Source organism: Dreissena polymorpha, chromosome 14 (genome assembly GCF_020536995.1).
Source record: "Dreissena polymorpha isolate Duluth1 chromosome 14, UMN_Dpol_1.0, whole genome shotgun sequence".
Taxonomy (NCBI): domain Eukaryota; kingdom Metazoa; phylum Mollusca; class Bivalvia; order Myida; family Dreissenidae; genus Dreissena; species Dreissena polymorpha.
In genome coordinates, this window is record NC_068368.1 from 15,943,715 (window position 1) to 15,964,913 (window position 21,199).

The window sequence follows — 21,199 nt, forward strand, 5'->3', positions numbered from 1 at the left end:
AACCAGCATTGTTAATTTTGTAAAAGGTAATAAAATAACACCACTTTGTAATTTCATATACATAAATATTCGTGTACTGTAGGTTGGTGTTTTAGTATTACTTATTTTGTAACTATTATTTTATGTGCAAATAAATGATGTGAAGTGTTTTGTATCTCCACACAATACCGCATACCTTTTTATATATGTACTGTGTTATGTGTTATTTGAATGTTAAAATAAAAAAATATGGATGATATAACATAATGCATTCTAATATTTGCATTCAAATTGTAACTATAGAGCTAAGTGTATGCAGTTTAGACTGTGCTTTAATAATTGCTACAAAATGGCTAGCTTTTTTGTGGCGACAAAATTTAAACTATTCAACAATAGTTTGCGAAAGAAAATTAGAAACCTGCCAGATACCTGTATTTATTAAATATTTTAATTGCGAATCAAGTATGTTGTTATGCTGTTGCACATAATTATACATTGATAATAAATAAGAAGACAATTAGCGGTGCTAACGTTTCCCAACAGTAGAAATTATTCTTCTGATGAAGTCAGTGGTATACAGACGAGAGCTCCAGGTATGGCTTTCAATATGTAGTGTGTGTTATTTGACAGTCTAAAACTAATTGGATTAAAAAATCCTGTCAAATTTGTCAATCAAAATTGATTTGACACATCACATGATTTTGATTATGTTAAATTAGTGTACTGTCAAGTTGATTGAGACATTTGATGAAACAAACTGTTTCCGGGGTAGGACCATTACTTAGTGTATATACATGTAGGACGTACCATGACGTCGATAGTCTACAAGACCTACTAGGTAGAACGAGAAATGTACTTCGACGTACAATTTTCACCGACCCTTGAGTGTTAGCCAATCAGAAGACACCTTCATCTGTTGCTTTTGAAGATATTTGACATTGAACATTATTATTATTATTATTATTATTATTATTATTATTATTATTATTATTATTATTATTATTATTATTATTATTATTATTATTATTTATACCAAATTATGCGACTGTCGACCGCTTACTCATAGATATTGTGCGTATTTATTGACCTGGCGTGGCGGAAGTAACCTCTGACTTATGCAAGTTTTAAGATTGTTTGTTTTTTAAAGATGCATTAATTAATTATTGCAACAATTATAATATTTCGAACACAATCATGTCCATATATTTATTAAAAATACATGTTTATCAAAAAAAAACTAAAAAAGCTTTTGCCAGTAAATTAGGTAGCACCTACAATCATATTATATTGTAATTAAATAAGAAGATATGCATAACGTGGAACAAAATATATACTGTTGGTATAATGAAACTAATATTGCAAAAATATCGTGTACTTAACGAAAATACCATTCTTTTTTATCTAATTGCGTATGAAATTTAAGAAAATTATGAGTTCGCATGATGCTAAAGTGAAACTGCAAATTGTGGGCTATTAGTGATGAATAACCGTTTAAAGAAAACATGGCGACCCTCAAAGAAATTCCAGATGTTACTGGTTTTAGAAATGCGATTAAAGAAACCACTGGGTAATTATTAAATAAATACGGCAATATCCTTTCAACATATTGTTTATTATGATTGTTTATTAATGTCTTATCGACAGCAAAAGCCAGTTGTAATTGTTTTTCCATTATTTTTGTAAGTTGTTAGTTTTCGAACTGTATCAGAATTCGGATGGTATTGCAGAGATGGTGGACGAACCAGTTATCGAACGTCCTAAGGTTTATATAAATCTTCATGTAAAGGATTTTTCAAACAGAAAACATCCTCAGCAGAACTCCCTTAGGCCTATTTAATTTTTTCACTTGCTAGTCAGTTTCTTTTTGCCTCTGAATGTTCTATTAAAAAGAGCCTTAAGAGGTCCTTTTAACGAAAATATTCCTTAAAAGTGATAAGTGTCATCTCCAATTAGCCTGTGTGGACAGAACAAGTTTTATGGGATGACACTACTTTAAGCACATTCATTAAGCCCAGATTTCCCAGAACAAGACTTGCTTAACCCTTACCCACACAGAGGCAAAGTGAAAATGGTTATGTGCAAACAGCATAAAACCAGAACAGCCTGCGAGTAACTCACAGTCTTTTCAGGTTCATGCTGTTTGCTACTCATCATTATCTATGGGTTGAAAATAAAGCCTTTAAAATTTGAATCTAGTAAGAAACGTCTTTAATTAAATTTAACTTTCTGAGGGACTACAAATGCATCAAAATACATATCTAAGAGTAAGATACTGATGAGCAGCAAACAGCACAAAACCTCAACAGACTGTGTTACTCGAAGGAAGTTTGGATTTTATGCTTTTTGAACATAGACATGTTCACTATGCTTCTGAGCTGGAAAGGTTTTAATATGATTACAGCCTTGTGGTGGTGCACTTCTCTGCCAGCTGGGCGCCTCAATGTGGGCAGATGAATGAAGTGCTCTCTGAACTAGCCAAGGACCCAGGCTACATTAATGTTACCTTCATTAAGGTAAAAAGCTTTAAATGTAGCTACATGTCTAATGGTATCTTTAAATACTTAGAAAATGTTGTGTTGTAGAATAGTTTTATCATATACAATCAAACGTGCAGAAAAGTATTTTAACTGGACAAAGATCATTAATTTCAATAGATTTCATTTGATAACTAATTTGTTGTTATATGTATATGCTTTATAAAAATGTGGGATGTTTTTTTCATTTTGACATTCTAAAATCATTTTTGCTGGCAAAAGCTCTCTTAAGTTTTGAAGTTTTTTTTGTCAACATTATCTTAAGTTTGTTGTGTGTTGAAATGTCATTGCTTTGAATGATTTTGATATTTTGTATTTCAATTATACTTGCAAGATTAGGAATGCACAGATAAAAATGAAATTTTCCATGTGTTCAGATTTTAAATTCTGTTTTGTGAATATTCTTTGCTCAATTTGCAATACAGTTGGAAGCAGAGGATGTGCCTGAGATTTCAGAAGAATATTCCATATCAGCCGTACCCACTTGTGTATTTGTAAGGGTAAGTAAAGAATCCAAAACATCTTGATTAACAATTCTATTGTACTGTCATCAGAAGTATTCATTGTTCACATTAAAAACTAAAACTTACTGAAACCTAGAAACATTTATTTTTTCTGTTTTCTTCACAGAGAGGTAAGCTCCTAGACCGCCTGGATGGTGCAAATGTTGCTGAGTTGACAAAGAAAGTGAAACTATTGGCATCCCAGTCTGATGTGTCCGTCCCCTCAATGCCAGAGCCACCTAAAGAGGTGAGTCATAAAACTGGTCAGTCCCCTCAATGCTGGAGCCACTTAAAGAGGTGAGTTATAGAACTGGTTGTATTTCAGCTTGTACAGTTGCTCATGTTTTCATGATATTGTACATTTGTTCATGTTTTCATGATCTAGTACAGTTATCCATGTTTTCCTAATCTTGTACAGTTGTTAATGTTTTCATGATCCTGTACAGTTGATAAAATTTTCATGATTTTGTACAGTTGTTCATGTTTCAATGATTGTGAGCAGTGGTTCATATGTTTATGATCTTGTACAGTTATTCGTGAAATTGTACAGTTGTTCATTATTTTTTACAGTTGGTCATGAAATTGTACATTTGTAAATGAAATTGTACAGTTGTTCATGAAATTGTACAGTTAATTATGAATTTGTGCAAAGCGGTGCGGCTAAATCCGTGAAAGAGCAAACGGAAACGTCAATCGAAAAGCGCCTTGATGAAATCAGCTCAAAGTTATCCAACGTGCTGACAAAAAATGACACTTCCTTAATAAGAATGATAATAAAAGATACTCTGGAAGAAACAAAGGAAAGGTTTCTAGGAAGTGGTTTGAAAAAACTCGAAATACTGGAAGGCAGCCTTTTTGAAAATAAAAACGAAATAGATTCATTGAAAAAACAATTAAGGAACAAAAGTGTGAAATAGATGCCCTGAAAAAAAAACCAATATGACCAAGATTGCAGCCACACATACATCATGCACAACAAACTAGAACAATACGGCCGGAGAAACAGTATACGTATAACTGGCCTTGCCAATGATACGGACCAACAGACATCAATGGCTGTTGCCGACAACACGGTCTTAATGTTAAATCAAAAGCTTGGCACACATACCGAGACCAAAGATATCGACGTTGTTCATTGCCTTGAAAAATTTTCTCAACATAAATGCAGGCCAGTAATTGTTAAATTCGTCAGGCGCGAAACAAAGATTGATATCATGAAATGCGCCAAACTTCTAAAAGGTACTGGCATTTTTATCAATGAAGACCTGACTAAAATCAATGCAGAAGTTCTTGCTTCATTGCGTCTTAAAGAGCCGGAGTTGGTGGAGAAGGCCTGGTCCCGCGACGGGAAACTATTTATTTGCTTACCGGGACAAGAGCGCAATGAACAAGTGACATACGAAAAATACAAATTCTGGCTGGCAAAGCCATGGCCAACCAAAACATATGTAACAAACAAAATAACGTACACCCGAAAAGTGTCTAATGGCAGCGCCTCAAATCGGTCAACATAAATAAACAATAGAGCAGTGGCAAAAACTATGGTTTCGGAAATGACAACCCTTTCCTTTGAAGAACCCACTGTGTAGTTCCCTTGAGAATTTTTTTTTGAATACTGCATGAAACTTGGAAGAACCCAACGTTTAGTTCAATTAAGTAATTATGTTTTTGATACTGCATGTTACTGTTTTTGTAGCCTAAATGTAATTCGCAACCCACACATACATACACAGACACATGAAACATATTATGATACACACATTTTAGCTGTTTTTGATATGATGGACTGAGCACAGTCAAGGATCTATTAATAAACGTTGTGTAATGTTCATTGGCAGTTTTTTTTTTAAATCTATATTTTATATGAAAGTGAAACTCACTTCTTTAACAGTGCTAAAAGAACATTATCGTATTTTATGCATAATTATTGCCTGTATGATTTACTTGGAATTATGTTTTTATGAATGGTGATAGGTTCAATGATACAGATGTATATCTATATGTATATATACAGCGTGCGGTGCTCAGAATATATGTGTTACAGAAAATCGCACTCAACCGCAGACAAACACACATGGTTTTAACAACCAGCACACACAAACGCGTGCGCACACACATACGGGCACGCACAAACACGCACACACAAACTGTACAAAATCAAGCACACACACACATGCGCGTGCATACGCTCACACACATGCACAATCCTTTACACGTACATGCACAACACACGCGCATTACACGTGAGCGCAACACACACGTACACACCCACACGCACAAACACACACACACAGAACCACCCCCGCACACAATTTTGTAGTTCTTATTGTTACATTACAATTATTATTATTATCTATCATACAATCTACTGTGTTATATATATACGTTTTGTTTAACATATCGTTATTTCAATTAGTTTGTATATTTCCACTTTTCCAGTTAACGGAAGTGCGCTTCTTTAAGTATCTCATGATCTGTGATAGTTTTAAGGTCAGTTATCTATATCTATATTAATATATATGTTATGCATATACGTATGTGTTGTCAGTATATTGTTTTTGCTCTACAACTCTACTTCACTTTTGGTTGTCAATTAACTTCTTTCCAAACAGGGCAAAAGATTTTTGTAATCAGTTTTGTTAATACAAATTAAAAGATTTATTTGAGAGTTAAAGCTCATAATTTTTTGTTAAATGAGTATAAACACATCTGGTGGTAATTCTAGTTCATTTTTTTTTCAGAACTAGATTAACTGTAGGCCAGATACAGTCAATTAACTGTAGGCCAGATACAGTCAAACCAAGAATACAAAAGTAACATTCCATTGATACAAAATGCTTAAAAACTTTTCCTTATCAAACAAAAACGTGTGAATATCCGTCACTCGATCTTAGTAGTTTTTCGTTTTTGTACATTGTTAGATCGACAACGCGACGGACATAAGAATGTACTTGTGTATATGTCTCTGGATCTCAACACATTTCGTGTTATTTTGAAATGTGCTTAATGTCACCTAGATAACATATTACTAAAACGTGTACTGATCGCATTAATTGTGTTTAACAATAAATGAGGATATACAGATATATTCAATAGATGATTTCAAATACAATAATTGCATACATTCTTTTTAACTATCGTGAACCTCTTAACAAATAATAACACAACAAATGTTTGTATCAGGATAAATTTTTTGTAATTGTAGTAGTCATTCTATAGTCGTTATTGTAACATAAGCTTATTAATTATTACAATGTGTCTTACCAGAAACAGGTACTCACAGTGAAAAATAATAAGACAGCGAGAAGTTTAAAACACATGCATGTATAAACACATACACTCACACGTATACAAACTCACAAAACACATGCGCGCACTCAACCGCAGACACACGGGCATCCGCACATGTGCACACATGCATGCGTACCCACACACACGTGCACTCGCGCACACACCGGCACATCCGTGTTTTTTTCTCACAACTAGCACACACACACATACGCGCGCAAACACAAGTGCGCACACACGCATATAAACACACAAAACACGCGCGCACTCAACCGCAGACACACGCGCATCCGCACACACGCGTCTTTTTTTCTTTTTACACAACCAACACACGCCCACATACACATACGCGCGCACTCTCGCACACACACACGCAGTCGCGCACACACACGCACATCAGCGTTTTTTTTACACAACTAGCACACACACACAAACACATGGGAGCGCTCGCTCGCGCACACACACACAAGTACGCACACACACACATACGGGCACACACATGCGCGCTCGTGCACACACACGCACACGGGCTCACGCACACACAACTGTACACAAACAAGCATATTCACACACACGCACATACACACACACACAAACCCGTGGGCACACTCATTTACAGGTGCATGCACAACAAACGGGCATAAAACGCGCGCACACAACCGCACACACAAACAATATTCATCTGTTTGTATCCATAATTTTTTTTTTCTATTTTTGTTTGCATATGTAGACATCTTATGTCTTATAATAGAATCTAACTGGACATGTTTTAAAATAGAAACTTGCTGGACAAACACATACAAATTATCATTTATACCACCCATCACTTTTTTAAATGATTAAATTATGTACTCTAAATGTAAAAGGGCTAAACAATAAAGACAAACGCGTAAAAAATTTCAAATGGTTAGACGAAAAAAAAAAGTATATGCCTATAACAGGAAAGTCACTTAACACATACTTAAGCACAAACCTTAAAAGATGAGTGGGCAGAGACATCTATCTCAGTGGACAACATACTAATAAACAAGGCATTGCCTTTCTGATAAAAAATAATATAGGGATCACAGTCCATAACTTTAATGAAATAATAATTGGCAGACAAGCAAGTATATATATCAAAATACACGAAACACAATTAACATAAATCAACATTTAAGGCACTAACGTAGATGATCCGACTTTTTACGAAACATTACAATCCTTTATAATTAATTGACAAGATAAAAACATTATAGTCGGTGGTGATTTCAATACTGTTCTTAACCCATTATTAGATAAAAGAAAGGGAAACCTTTATACTCATTCTAAAAATAGAAACATTTCAAATAACATACTTGAAAACTACAATATGATAGACATATGGCGCACAGTTAATCCCAACAAAATCCAATTAACAGACATTGAGTCGTTCTTGAATGCAATCAAATGCAGCTGGGTTAAAAGATATCTAGATAATACCAATACGAGTAAATGGAAATTATTCTACCAGGAAATCCTAAAAAAATATGGTGACTCCTTACTTTTTGAATGTAACATCAACAATACCATTTTGCATGAAATTGCAAACGAAAACATATTTCTATCTAGTGTTTTATCGGCATGGACTATTGTTACCCATAATCTAGAAACCCAAATCACCAGTAAAACTATTTAATGGAACAATAAAGACATAACTTCAAATGATAAGACTTTTTTCTATAAACACTGGTTTGAACAAAACATTAAATATGTCGACCAATTGTACTATTACAGAATAAAGGACTTCTATTCTTTTGAGAATATATGTTACATATACGGAATACCTTCAGGCAATTTCCTAATGTATTACACATTAATTAAAAGCATACCCATACATATTAAATCTACAATTAATACAAATAACTCACCATGTACTCAAACATCATTCACGGAAAACATACTTGCAAAACAAAACAAAACAAACAAAATATTTTACAAACTACAAATTAAACACCCTGCAGAAAACTCCAAGATTCAAAATAAATGGCAAAGCCTTCTTGGGGAACAAGAATTTAATTGGAAACAAATATTTATCATGCCATATAAAACAACTATAGAGAGAGCACACTGAGAAATTTTCAATATAAATATGTCCATAGAATCATAGCTACAAATAAATTTATTTTTTAGAGCAACCTACCTGTATCCAACAGAAATAAATGTGATATACCGGTAGTATGCAGCGAACACATTGAAACAATAGAACACCTTTTCTGGGAGTGCAAACATATTCAAATTCTATGGGACCAGTTAACAACATTTCTAGAGAAACAACAATTACAATTAAAACTGTATCTCTTAAATATCAGTTTCGGTGTAAATACTTTTAAAATACCAGAAATTAATAACACTGTGAACCACATTATCATATTAATGAAATATTTTATATTCAGCATCAAATACAAAAAACAAATACCTACTTTCAACTCTTTTATAAACTATTTTAAACTTAAGATCCAAATTGAAAAACAAATTGCCCTTAACAATGAATTGAATGATAAACTTAATATATTTGAACAAAAATGGCAACACATTAAACTTTTATAACAAGTCCAGAATGTTTTCTACCAACTTTATGCAACTCATTCATTTTCATAACTATTCTGTAGATTTTTTTTGGAAAAAACTATATATTAGCATATCTTGTATAACATGTTTGAACATTATTGGCTTATTGCTGCTACATGATATAACTTTTTTGTGTGATCATATGCATGTATGCAATGTATGTCTTAAATTGAATAAATGTGTTTTTTTTTAATGAAATTGTATAGTTGTTACAGAAATTGTACAGTTGTTCATGAAATTGTACAGTTGTTCATGACATTCTACTGTTGATCATGAACTTTAATACAGGTGTTCATGGACTTGTACAGTTGTTCATGGAATTGTACAGTTGTTCATGGAATTGTACAGTTGTTCATAATTCATTTTATGTTTTCAGGATCTCAATTCAAGACTGAAGAGGCTCATAAATACAGAGGAAGTCATGCTGTTCATGAAGGGGAATCCATCGGAGCCAAAATGTGGTATGTTTCATAGCCCTGAAGGGGAATCCATCTGAGCCAAAATGTGGTATGTTACATAGCCATGAAGGGGAATCCATCGGAGCCAAAATGTGGTATGTTACATAGCCCTAAAGGGGAATCCATCTGAGCCAAAATGTGGTATGTTACATAGCCCTAAAGGGGAATCCATCTGAGCCAAAATGTGGTATGTTACATAGCCCTGAAGGGGAATCCATCTGAGCCAAATGTGATATGTTACATAGCCCTGAATGGGAATCCATATGAGCCAAAATGTGATATGTAACATAGCCCTGAAGGGGAATCCATCTGAGCCGAATGTGGTATGTTACATAGCCCTGAATGGGAATCCATCTGAGCCAAAATGTGGTATGTTACATAGACCTATGAAGGGGAATCCATCTGAGCCAAAATGTGGTATGTTACATGGCTCTGATGGGGAATCCATCTGAGCCAAAATTGGTATGTTACATAGCCCTGAAGGAGAATCCATCTGAGCCAAAATGTGGTATGTTACAAAGCCCTGAAGGGGACAAAACACTATTGCATTTCATTTTGCTAGGTAAGCATTAAACAATCTTAAATTGTTATCATTTTCTCTTATCTACTTGTAACTTATGATAAGTTTCCAAAAAAACTACTTGTGCACATATTTTCAGTAATGTTTAATAGCCATAAAGATTTAATAGCCAATAATAAATATTTGTAGTCAATTGCTATTTGGCTGCTGGTAATACTAATATATTGATTCTATGACTGGATAACATAAAATTAATCTAAATATAGTGCTCCATTGAACTACTGTACTTTTTTTTGCTTGATTGCATTGAAAGCATAAGGCTTATTGGAACACTCTCAAATATGTTTCCTAGGTAGAACCAGTTATTAATGTCTATTGGGAAGATGTAAAGAACACTCTCACGGTGGGGATCGAACCTGTGACCTCCCAGTTGCAAGGCAGACTCCATATTTGACTAGATATTAAACGAACCTGTGACCTCCCAGTCGCAAGGCAGACTCCATATTTGACTAGATATTAAACGAACCTGTGACCTCCCAGTTGCAAGGCAGACTCCATATTTGACTAGATATTAAACGAACCTGTGACCTCCCAGTCGCAAGGCAGACACCATATTTGACCAGATATTAAAATGTTAGTTACATACAACAGTTTCACACATCATGATTGATCTGTATTCCCATTTCGTACATAGGTTTCAGTCGTCAGATTGTACAGATTCTCAACGAGAACAACGTCAAGTTCGGCTCATTTGACATACTGGCTGATGAGGAGGTCAGACAAGGTACTTCAGATTTTAATGATTTATAAACTGTATTTGAGCGTATGTCTTGAAAAACGTTTCTTAATGCCTAAAGTGTCTTAGTAGATTAGTCTGTGAAGTCCGCACTGGCTAATCAGGGATAACGCTTTCCACGAAAACTGGACTTTTTTAAAGAAAAGACTTCCTTCAAATGAAAAATTGCATAGGGGCGGAAAGTGTTGTCCCTGAGAAACCTTTGCAGACTGCACAGGCTTATATGGGGGACGACACTTTATGCTCATTCATTAACCCTTTCAGTGCGGGAACCGAATTTTGAAGGCCTTTGCAAACAGTTTGGATCCAGATGAGATGCCACAGAACGTGGCGTCTTGTCAGGATCCAAACTGTTTGCTATTCTGATAGTATTCTTTGAAAAAAATCAAGAAAATGCTTATTATAGAAATTCAGCAGACGACATTTTAGCAGACGACAAATTTCCCAGCATGCAAAGGGTTAAGCCAAATTCTCACAGAACGAGATTCATTTCAAGGTCTTTTTTTACGCCGTCAGTCTCCACCCACCACCTCTTCCCCTCACATCCCTTATTGTTTTCCTTTTGGTTGGAATCCTATGTCAGGCTGCAGCAACCCTTATCAAAGGCCATCTGTATCTACATGCAGAGGAAACTTGAAATGTTTGAATGCTTGCATTAAGGAAAAGTGTTGATCTAAAGACCTACAACTCTTGCTTGCTTAATTGCATGGTTAATTTTCATATTTTGTATAGGACTCAAGTCTCGGTCTCATTTTGACACATACAAGATATGCCCCCTAAATCTTGTTTTCTAATTATTAAGATCTGAACAGAGAGGGGGGTCATCCATGACAGAAACAGTTCTATTAGTTAGATACTACTTATCCCTTAATTTAAAGGGAAATCTGTCAACAACATGCTCTATGTCCATTTGTTCCCAGCCAATCTCAGGTTTTTTTACCTTGTGTAGTTTAAAACTATTTATATTTTATTTATTATATTTATTTTAGCTTGATTGCATAGAGAGCCTAAGGCTTATTTGAAATGCTCTTGAATCCGTTTCCTTTGGACTAGAACCAGTACTTGTTGTCTATTGAAGAGATCTTAAGAACACTCCCACATTGGGGATACCTGTGACCTCCTTGGCGCGAGGCAGACACCATATGATTACGCCACAGTGACCCATTTTGGGAATACCTGTGACATTAACTCATTACCTGGAGTAGAAAGAATAACTTATTATGCCCCACTTCGAAGAAGAGGGGGTATATTGCTTTGCTCATGTCGGTCGGTCTGTCGGTCGGTCAGTCTGTCGGTCCGTCCACAAGGTGGTTGTCAGACGATAACTCAAGAACGCTTCGGCCTAGGATAGGTACATTGATCATGACTCGCAGATGACCCCTATTAATTTTGAGGTCACTAGGTCAAAGGTCAAGGTCACGGTGACCAGAAATAGTAAAATTGTTTTTGAATGATAACTCAAGAACACATACGCCTTGGATCATGAAACTTCATGGGTAGATTGATCATGACTTGCAGATGACCCCTATTGATTTTGAGGTCACTAGGTCAAAGGTCAAGGTCACAGTGACCCGAAATAGTAAAATGGTTTCCGGATGATAACTCAAGAACGCATACGCCTAGGATCATGAAACTTCATGGGTAGATTGATCATGACTCGCAGATGACCCCTATAGATTTTGAGGTCACTAGGTCAAAGGTCAAGGTCACGGTGACCCGAAATAGTAAAATGGTTTTCGGATGATAACTCAAGAACGCATACGCCTAGGATCAGGAAACTTCATAGGTAGATTGATCATGACTTGCAGATGACCCCTATTGATTTTGAAGTCACAAGGTCAAGGTCACGATGACCCAAAATAGTTAAATGATTTTCGGATGATAACTCAAGAACGCTTTTGCCTAGGATCATGACACTTCATAGGTACATTGATCGTGACCCGCAGATGACCCCTATTGATTTTCAGGTCACTAGGTCAAAGGTCAAGGTCACAGTGACAAAAATCGTATTCACACAATGGCTGCCACTACAACGGACAGCCCATATGTGGGGCATGCATGTTTTACAAACAGCCCTTGTTTAAAAACAGCTCTCTTTTTTTTTATACAACTTTATGACTGGAACATCTGTTTTACAAAGAGCTGTCATTTATGTTTGCATTAGTTGGAAGACATAGTTTGACTGGCCGTGTTGACTTTAGTATGTTCAAAACTCCAAGGATGTGTAAAATATGCTTTGGATGCCATATGTTGGGCGGCATTTCTGATGAACAAAAAATCTAACTTGAACACCATTTTTATCTTTGCAAGTTTGAAGACCTATTCCAACTGACCCACATACCCTCAGCCTTGTACAGTGTTTTTCCCCTTGCAGGTCTGAAGACCTATTCCAACTGACCCACATACCCTCAGCCTTGTACAACGTTTTGACCCTTTCAGGTCTGAAGACCTATTCCAACTGACCCACATACCCTCAGCCTTGTACACTGTTTTGACCCTTGCAGGTTTGAAGACCTATTCCAACTGACCCACATACCCTCAGCCCTGTACACCGTTTTGACCCTTGCAAGTTTGAAGACCTATTCCAACTGACCCACATACCCTCAGCCTTGTACACTGTTTTGACCCTTGCAAGTATGAAGACCTTTTTGAACTGACCCACATACCCTCAGCCTTGTACACTGTTTTGACACTTGCAGGTTTGAAGACCTATTCCAACTGACCCACATACCCTCAGCCTTGTACACCGTTTTGACCCTTGCAGGTATGAAGACCTATTCCAACTGACCCACATACCCTTAGCCTTTTACACTGTTTTACCCCTTGCAGGTATGAAGACCTATTCCAACTGACCCACATACCCTCAACCTTGTACACTGTTTTCCCCTTGCAGGTATGAAGACCTATTCCAACTGACCCACATACCCTCAGCCTTGTACACTGTTTTTCCCCTTGCAGGTATGAAGACCTATTCCAACTGACCCACATGCCCTCAGCCTTGTACACCGTTTTGACCCTTGCAGGTCTGAAGACCTATTCCAACTGACCCACATTTCCTCAGCCGTGTACACCGTTTTGACCCTTGCAGGTCTGAAGACCTATTCCAACTGACTCACATACCCTCAGCCTTGTACACTGTTTTGACCCGTGCAGGTTTGAAGACCTATTCCAACTGACCCACATACCCTCAGCCTTGTACACTGTTTTGACCCTTGCAGGTATGAAGACCTATTCCAGCTGACCCACATACTCTCAGCCTTTTACACTGTTTTACCCCTTGCAGGTATGAAGACCTATTCCAACTTACCCACATACTCTTAGCCTTGTACACTGTTTTGACCCTTGCAGGTATGAAGACCTATTCCAACTGACCCACATACCCTCAGCCTTGTACACTGTTTTGACCCTTGCAGGTATGAAGACCTATTCCAACTTACCCACATACCCTCAGCCTTGTACACTGTTTTGACCCTTGCAGGTATGAAGACCTATTCCAACTGACCCACATACCCTCAGCCTTGTACACTGTTTTTCCCCTTGCAGGTATGAAGACCTATTCCAACTGACCCACATGCCCTCAGCCTTGTACACCGTTTTGACCCTTGCAGGTCTGAAGACCTATTCCAACTGACCCACATTTCCTCAGCCGTGTACACCGTTTTGACCCTTGCAGGTCTGAAGACCTATTCCAACTGACTCACATACCCTCAGCCTTGTACACTGTTTTGACCCGTGCAGGTTTGAAGACCTATTCCAACTGACCCACATACCCTCAGCCTTGTACACTGTTTTGACCCTTGCAGGTCTGAAGACCTATTCCAACTGACTCACATACGCTCAGCCTTTTACACTGTTTTAACCCTTGCAGGTATGAAGACCTATTCCAACTGACCCACATACCCTCAGCCTTGTACACTGTTTTGACCCTTGCAGGTATGAAGACCTATTCCAACTTACCCACATACCCTCAGCCTTGTACACTGTTTTCACCCCTTGCAGGTATGAAGACCTATTCCAACTTACCCACATACTCTCAGCCTTTTACACTGTTTTACCCCTTGCAGGTATGAAGACCTATTCCAACTGGCCCACATACCCTCAGCATTGTACACTGTTTTGAACCTTGCAGGTTTGAAGACCTATTCCAACTGGCCCACATACCCTCAGCTGTACTCCAAGGGAGAGCTGCTGGGAGGTCTGGACATCGTGAAGGAACTAGCAGAGAGCGGGGAACTTAAGTCCCAGCTGCCTGCACAGCAGTCACTAGATGACAGGTTATTTTTTATTATTAGCTCAGCTGTTTTTGGAGAAAACTCGAGGTACTGTCATAGCCAGCTCATCCACCGTGCTTAAACCTTAACATTGGCTCTAAAATCAAAGTGCTTTCACCTACAACTTTGAAACTTCATATGTAGCTGCACCTTGAGTAGTACACGCCACACCCATTTGTGGGTCACTAGGTCAAAGGTCAAGGCCACTGTGATATCTAAAAAAAATAATATTCTGACAAGCTTTCATGTATTCAAAACTGCACCCGCAGCCGAGCGTTGGCAACCACTATGCATAATGCGGTGCTCTTGTTTTTAATTTTATAACTAAAACTAATTTATTTATATTCGTTGGCATGTAATATAGTGATTTAAAAAAAAAATGACTTAAGGACACTTAAATTTGTGGCTTTCTGATTTTGGAAAAAAAGAGGAATTTGCTTTGGTCATTTTTTGATGTGTTTGTGATAAAATTATGGATCGGTCAACCTGTCAAATAAAAGAAAATTATATTCCCATTATAATGAGCCACAATCTGTGAAAATAGGGCTTAATGCATGTGTGCAAAGTGTCGTCTCAGATCAGGGAAGACTCATTGCACTTGTGTGGATTTTTTGTGGTTAAAAAAGAATATTCTGCACAAATATCTGTTCTAGGTGGAACGGATTAAGCCTTGATTTGCCTGCAAAGATTAATCTTGCCGGACACTTTATGCACATGCATTGAGCCCTGTTTTCCTAGAGCACAACTCTGATGATTTTAAAGTTCATGTTTAGATTTTCTGTTTTCAGACTCAAGGGTCTTATCAACAAGGCCCCTGTGATGGTATTTATGAAGGGAGAAAAGGCAGTGCCAAGATGTGGATTCAGCAAGCAGACGGTAGCAATCTTGAATGATACTGGGTGAGTGGATAGGGAAATTAAGCCATATTGACCTGAGCAATATCCAGGTAGCCGATGGCCAAATTTAGCCATCTTTAACTAAAGAATACAATTTGAGCTGAAAGCAAAATTTAGCCATTTGAACTGAACAACACTGAGTGAGTCAAAGCAAAATGTAGCCGTTATTTTCTGAACAACGCTGGGTAAGCCAATAGCAAAATTTAGTAAGAAAAGGAATATATATAACTTTTTGGCACGATTCATGATGGTCATGATGCAACAGCTTGCAAAATTCTCAAAATGCATTAATAGAAAATGCAGTAAGGATTTATGAAAGGCAATATTTTCAGTACATCTATAATAGTAAGATTGTTTCCTCCTGTTTTCCCCCTCTCTACTTTTTAAGCAGTTATTAAATTTACTTTTTATGATTATTAAATTTAAAACATTGAAACTGAGTACATTTTCAACAAAACAAGACAGATTTTACTTGTATTCTTAAATAGTCGTGCACATTTTATGCCCATTGTAATGATATTTCCTTGTTCTGAGAAAACTGTGCTTACTGCTTGTGGCTGAGACGCCATCCCAGATAAGCTGGTGCAGTCTGCACAGGCAAATCAAGAAGAACAGTTTGCACCTAGACTTGATTTTTATGCCCCCTGTAGGGTGGCATGTAGCAGTTGAACTGTCCGTCAGTCTGTGCGTCTGTCCAAAAACTTTTACATTGCCCATAATTTTTGCAATATAAAAGATAGCAACTTGATATTTGGCATGCATGTGTATCTCATGGAGCTGCACATTTTGAGTGGTGAAAGGTCAAGGTCAACATCATCCTTCAAGGTCAAAGGTCAAATATATGTATTCAAAGCGCCTCAGTAGAGGGCAATTGTGTTTCTGAAAAACACATCTCTTGATTTTTAAAGAAGATACTGCCTTTAAAATTCCATAAAAGAAAAAAGTTTTGTCCCTGATTAGCCTGTCTAGACTGCACAGGCTAATCTGGGACAACACTGTATGCACATGCATTAAGCCCAGTTTTCTAAGAACGCCTATCAAATTTCAGGATTGACTACGACACATTTGACATACTTTCTGACGAGGAAGTGCGCCAGGGTCTGAAGACATTCTCGAACTGGCCTACATACCCACAGCTCTACGTGAAGGGGGAGCTTGTTGGTGGGCTAGATATAATCAAGGTAAGATTACAGAGAAAACAGGGTTTTATGCATGTGCATAAAGTGTCGTCCCTGATTAGCCTGTGCAGTTCTCACAGGCTACTTAGGGACAACTCTTTATGCTTTTATAGAATTTTTCGTTTGAAGGAAGTCTCTTTGTAGCCAAAATCCAGTTAAGGCGGAAAGTGTCGTCCCTGAGTAGCCTTTGTAAACTGCACAGGCTAATCTTCCACAAGACTTTTTGCATTAAATCCAGTTTTTTTTTCAGAATGCGGCTGCTATTTTCTTTTGTAAGATGCTGTTTAAAATAGGATATTGTTTTTAATCTGTAAGAACAAATTAGATTTCAATATGTGTGAAAAAAGTAGTTCACTATTCACATATGTGCAACTTCTTTTTATCTTAGATATGGTTCCAGTCATGTGTAAAAAATAAGTGTTCTTTTATGTGTCTAGAAAATTTGATCTTGTGTTTAATATGTGTGAACAAAAAACACACTATTGATTACCTTTTTCATCATATAACCTATTTCTTTCATGTACAAAATTGCAGGGTCTTTGTCTAAATTCATATACAAAATAGGATCGTGATTGTCATAAATGTGAAAAATAATATTTTGATGGAAAATGGAATATTAATATACATTACATGAAAAAAGGGTTGCATTCTTCACATGTGTAAACTAATGTGACACTTCAGGGGTGTGATTTTTTGGCGGATTTATTGCCACTGTGATTTATCATTTGTGAGAATTATGTAAATTAGTAAAAAATAGGGATAGGGTTAAGATTGCAGAAAAAATCAACTTTGAATCCTCTGTTTTTATTACACTGGAAGCCATACCACTTATATGAGAACATTTTTTAGCCAGCAATGTCATTTCAGAATTTTCCAATAAAAATCTTTGATATAAATCAGAATGCAATTCAAGTTTCCTGGTCCTTGTAAACGTTACTTACATTTTTGCACATGCAACACTCCATGTTATTGAATTGTTAATTGGTTAATTAACAATGGTATATCATAAATCACTGTTAAAATACTTTATCAAGACCCCATCATATTTCAATGAAAACCATTTTTATAATAACAATATCAATAAAAACAATAGCTGTAGTATTGAAAATGCACTGATATTGTGTTGATAATGTTAAAACCGTTACATCATGGTTATGTATAAAACCTTAAAATTAATATTTTTACAAGATAAGATTTTGTCCAAAATCAAATTTAAAGAAAAAAACACAACAACCTCGAAAGCTGTAATTGTCATATGTGTTATGTAGTGATTTTATACTATTCCAAATCGCTCACAAAATGTTAAAGTTCGTCATTTTTCCTTTACACTTATTAGCCTCGCTTAGGGAAAACTGGGCTTAATACATGTGCAGAAAGTGTCTTCACAAATAAGCAAGTGCAGTCTGCACAGGCTAATCGGGGACGACACTTTTGGACTAGTCTGCATTTGTGTTTATAAGAGACCTTATTTAAAGTTTAAACAAACAATTCCATAAGAGTGAACAGTGTCATATCTGAATAGCCTGTGCTGACTGCACAGACTGATCAGTGACGACTCTTTAGCACATGCATTAAGCCCAGTTTTCAGGGACAATAATCTTATAGTCATTCATATTTGTTGTAGGAGCTGCAGGAGTCAGGTGAACTTCTTACAATACTCAAGGACGGTCAGTGAGCCATACAGACCCCATGCCATGTTTGAACACTGAGAGAAAATCACGTTATTCTTCTGTCATGTGACGTTTGACTATCCAACAAGTGCTAGTGAACTTACGTTTAGACGTCAGCAAAGTTATCAGATCTTATAAGTACTACAAATTCGTGGATGTGTGTTATGCTGCTATTTTAAACTGTGGTTTTGTAACTTTGTCTATAGTGCATGTTATACAATGTTCATCAACTTCTGACTTCGTTCATGTGTCAATAGAGGTTTGATGCAAATAATTGAATTTCCTTTCAGAAGATTGAATTTACCAATTGAAACAAAAATTAAATATTGGTATTAATCACATATTCAGAACCATGAAATATATGTTTAAAACAAATAACCTCGTTTTTATTGATTGTTTTTTGTTGGTTAAAAATGACAAACATTAATAAGATCAAAGAGTTATTACTTATGTCTGTAATGTTTGTTCTGAACAGTTTCATGTCGTATTTTATCCACATACATTTTAATGAGTACAATCGTAGTTTATGATTTTATCGGAGACCCTACTTCCAGAAGATAAACAGACAAAGGGAGATAAGTACATGTATTTGTTTTAAATCAAGCTTTGGGAGGAAGATGTGTTTTGTTACTCTACTTATGAGTCGCATTGATCGCCACGAAACTTGAGTGCTCTAGATATAATATAAAAGTTATTTCAGCCACTCGAAATGTACCCTTAAAATAGTGGGGATTTCTGAAACTGTGTACATCCATAGCGGTAAACTACACAACAAAGCTGGTCAACCAGTTTTTAGCTCATATATTTTTTGAAAAAAAATTATGAGCTATTGTCATCACCTTGGCGTCGGCGTTGGCGTCCGGTTAAGTTTTGCGTTTAGGTCCACTTTTCTCAGAAAGTATCAATGCTATTGCATTCAAACTTGGTACACTTACTTACTATCATGAGGGGACTGGGCAGGCAAAGTTAGATAACTTTAGGTCCATTTTATTCCTTAAGTATCAAAGCTATTGCTTTCATACTTGCAACACTTACTAACTATCACAAGGGGACTGTGCAGGCAAAGTTATGTAACTCTGACTGGCATTTTGACAGAATTATGTGCCCTTTTTATACTTAGAAAATTGAAAATTTGGTTAAGTTGTGTGTTAAGGTCCACTTTATTCCTACAGTATCAAAGCTATTGCTTTCATACTTGCAACACTTATTAACTATCATAAGGGGACTGTGCAGGCAAAGTTATGTAACTCTGACTGGCATTTGGATGGAATTATGGGCCCTTTATACTTAGAAAATTTAAAATTTGGTTAAGTTTTGTGTTTTGGTCCACTTTACCCCTAAAGTATCATAGATATTGCTTTCATACTTGGAACAGTCGCAAACTATCATAAGGGTACAGTAAAAGGACAAGTTGCATAACTCTGGTTGTCATTTTTACGGAATAATGGCCCTTTTTTGACTTAGTAACTTTGAATATATGGTTAAATTTTGTGTTTTGATTCAGTTTACTTCTAAAGTATCAAGGCTATTGCTCTCAAACTTTAAATACTTTCATGCTATCATGAGGTTACTGTACCTGGCAAGTTGAATTTTACCTTGACCTTTGAATGACCATGACTCTCAAGGTAAAATTATAAAATTTTGCTAAAATTGCCATAACTTCTTTATTTATGATTAGATTTGATTGATACTTTGACAAAACTACTCTTACCTGACATACCACAATAGACTCCACCCAACCATCCCCCGTGCCCTCCCCCCCCCCCGAATCCTCCCCCGCCCCGAATCCTCCCCCCCCCCCCCCCCCCCGAATCCCCCCCCCTATTTTTTTTTTTAAAGATCATCTCACAAATGACCACCACACCCTCACACTTTAACCCCCCACCCCACCCCCGCCAAATTATTTTTTTTGAAACGGTTAAAAAACACAAATATTTATTATTATTATTTTATTTTTGAAATACTGTCCAACCATCGCACCCAAGAATCCCCTCACCCCCCACCCCCGATTTTTTTTTTTTTGCATTTTTTTCCGCATTTTTGGAAGATAATGTAATAAATGTCCACACCCCCACACTATACACCCCTCTTCACTTCACCCCTCCCTCCTTTGTGATTGAAATTGAGAGTCCCTTCACCTTTAAAAAGAAAATAGATGAGCTGTCTGCACCCACAAGGCGGTGCTCTTGTTCATTTTGAAGTCAAGAATAAAAAAGAACAGAATCGTTTATTTAGACTTAAGCTCATCGTCATTTACAAACGAAATCAATAACAGCATGAAGTAAATAAAAAATATACATCATTGCCTTGAAAGATCAATTCATATCATTAGGAGGTAACATGTTATTGTGTTTTCGTGAGAATGTAATTAGTAATTTACATTGTAGTTTAATAATTGCAACAATTATTATATTATTCTGCAAAAAAAATCACTAGTGAACAAATTTTTTATTTCTAACTTAATATGTAAGATATTAGTCGTTTTTTAGCTCGGCTGTTTTCGGAGATTGACATAGC

At 36.4% G+C, this 21,199-nt stretch overlaps 1 protein-coding gene and 1 long non-coding RNA gene across 2 annotated transcripts; both read left to right on the forward strand.

Moving 5' to 3' along the window:
- The first annotated feature begins 1,437 nt into the window (after positions 1-1,437).
- LOC127858377 (glutaredoxin-3-like) lies at positions 1,438-19,060 on the forward strand. The gene is made up of 10 exons (XM_052395470.1): positions 1,438-1,546; positions 2,381-2,492; positions 2,939-3,013; positions 3,144-3,263; positions 9,270-9,354; positions 10,566-10,655; positions 14,797-14,941; positions 15,727-15,837; positions 16,883-17,015; positions 18,637-19,060. The coding sequence occupies exons 1-10, from the start codon at positions 1,482-1,484 to the stop codon at positions 18,685-18,687; spliced, it is 987 nt and encodes a 328-aa protein (XP_052251430.1). The 5' UTR covers positions 1,438-1,481; the 3' UTR covers positions 18,688-19,060.
- On the forward strand, positions 13,505-14,185 carry LOC127858379 (uncharacterized). Its single transcript, XR_008038866.1, has 3 exons — positions 13,505-13,625; positions 13,886-13,950; positions 14,016-14,185. It is a non-coding gene; the product is annotated as an uncharacterized LOC127858379 (long non-coding RNA).
- Positions 19,061-21,199: the final 2,139 nt, after the last annotated feature.

Excerpts from the sequence above, each read along its gene's own strand:
- LOC127858377 (XM_052395470.1), top strand. The coding sequence starts at position 1,482 with ATGGCGACCCTCAAAGAAATTCCAGATGTTACTGGTTTTAGAAATGCG. Across the intron at positions 1,547-2,380 it reads GCGATTAAAGAAACCACTGG|CCTTGTGGTGGTGCACTTCT; the intron begins GTAATTATTAAA and ends ATATGATTACAG. Across the intron at positions 15,838-16,882 it reads GCAATCTTGAATGATACTGG|GATTGACTACGACACATTTG; the intron begins GTGAGTGGATAG and ends ATCAAATTTCAG.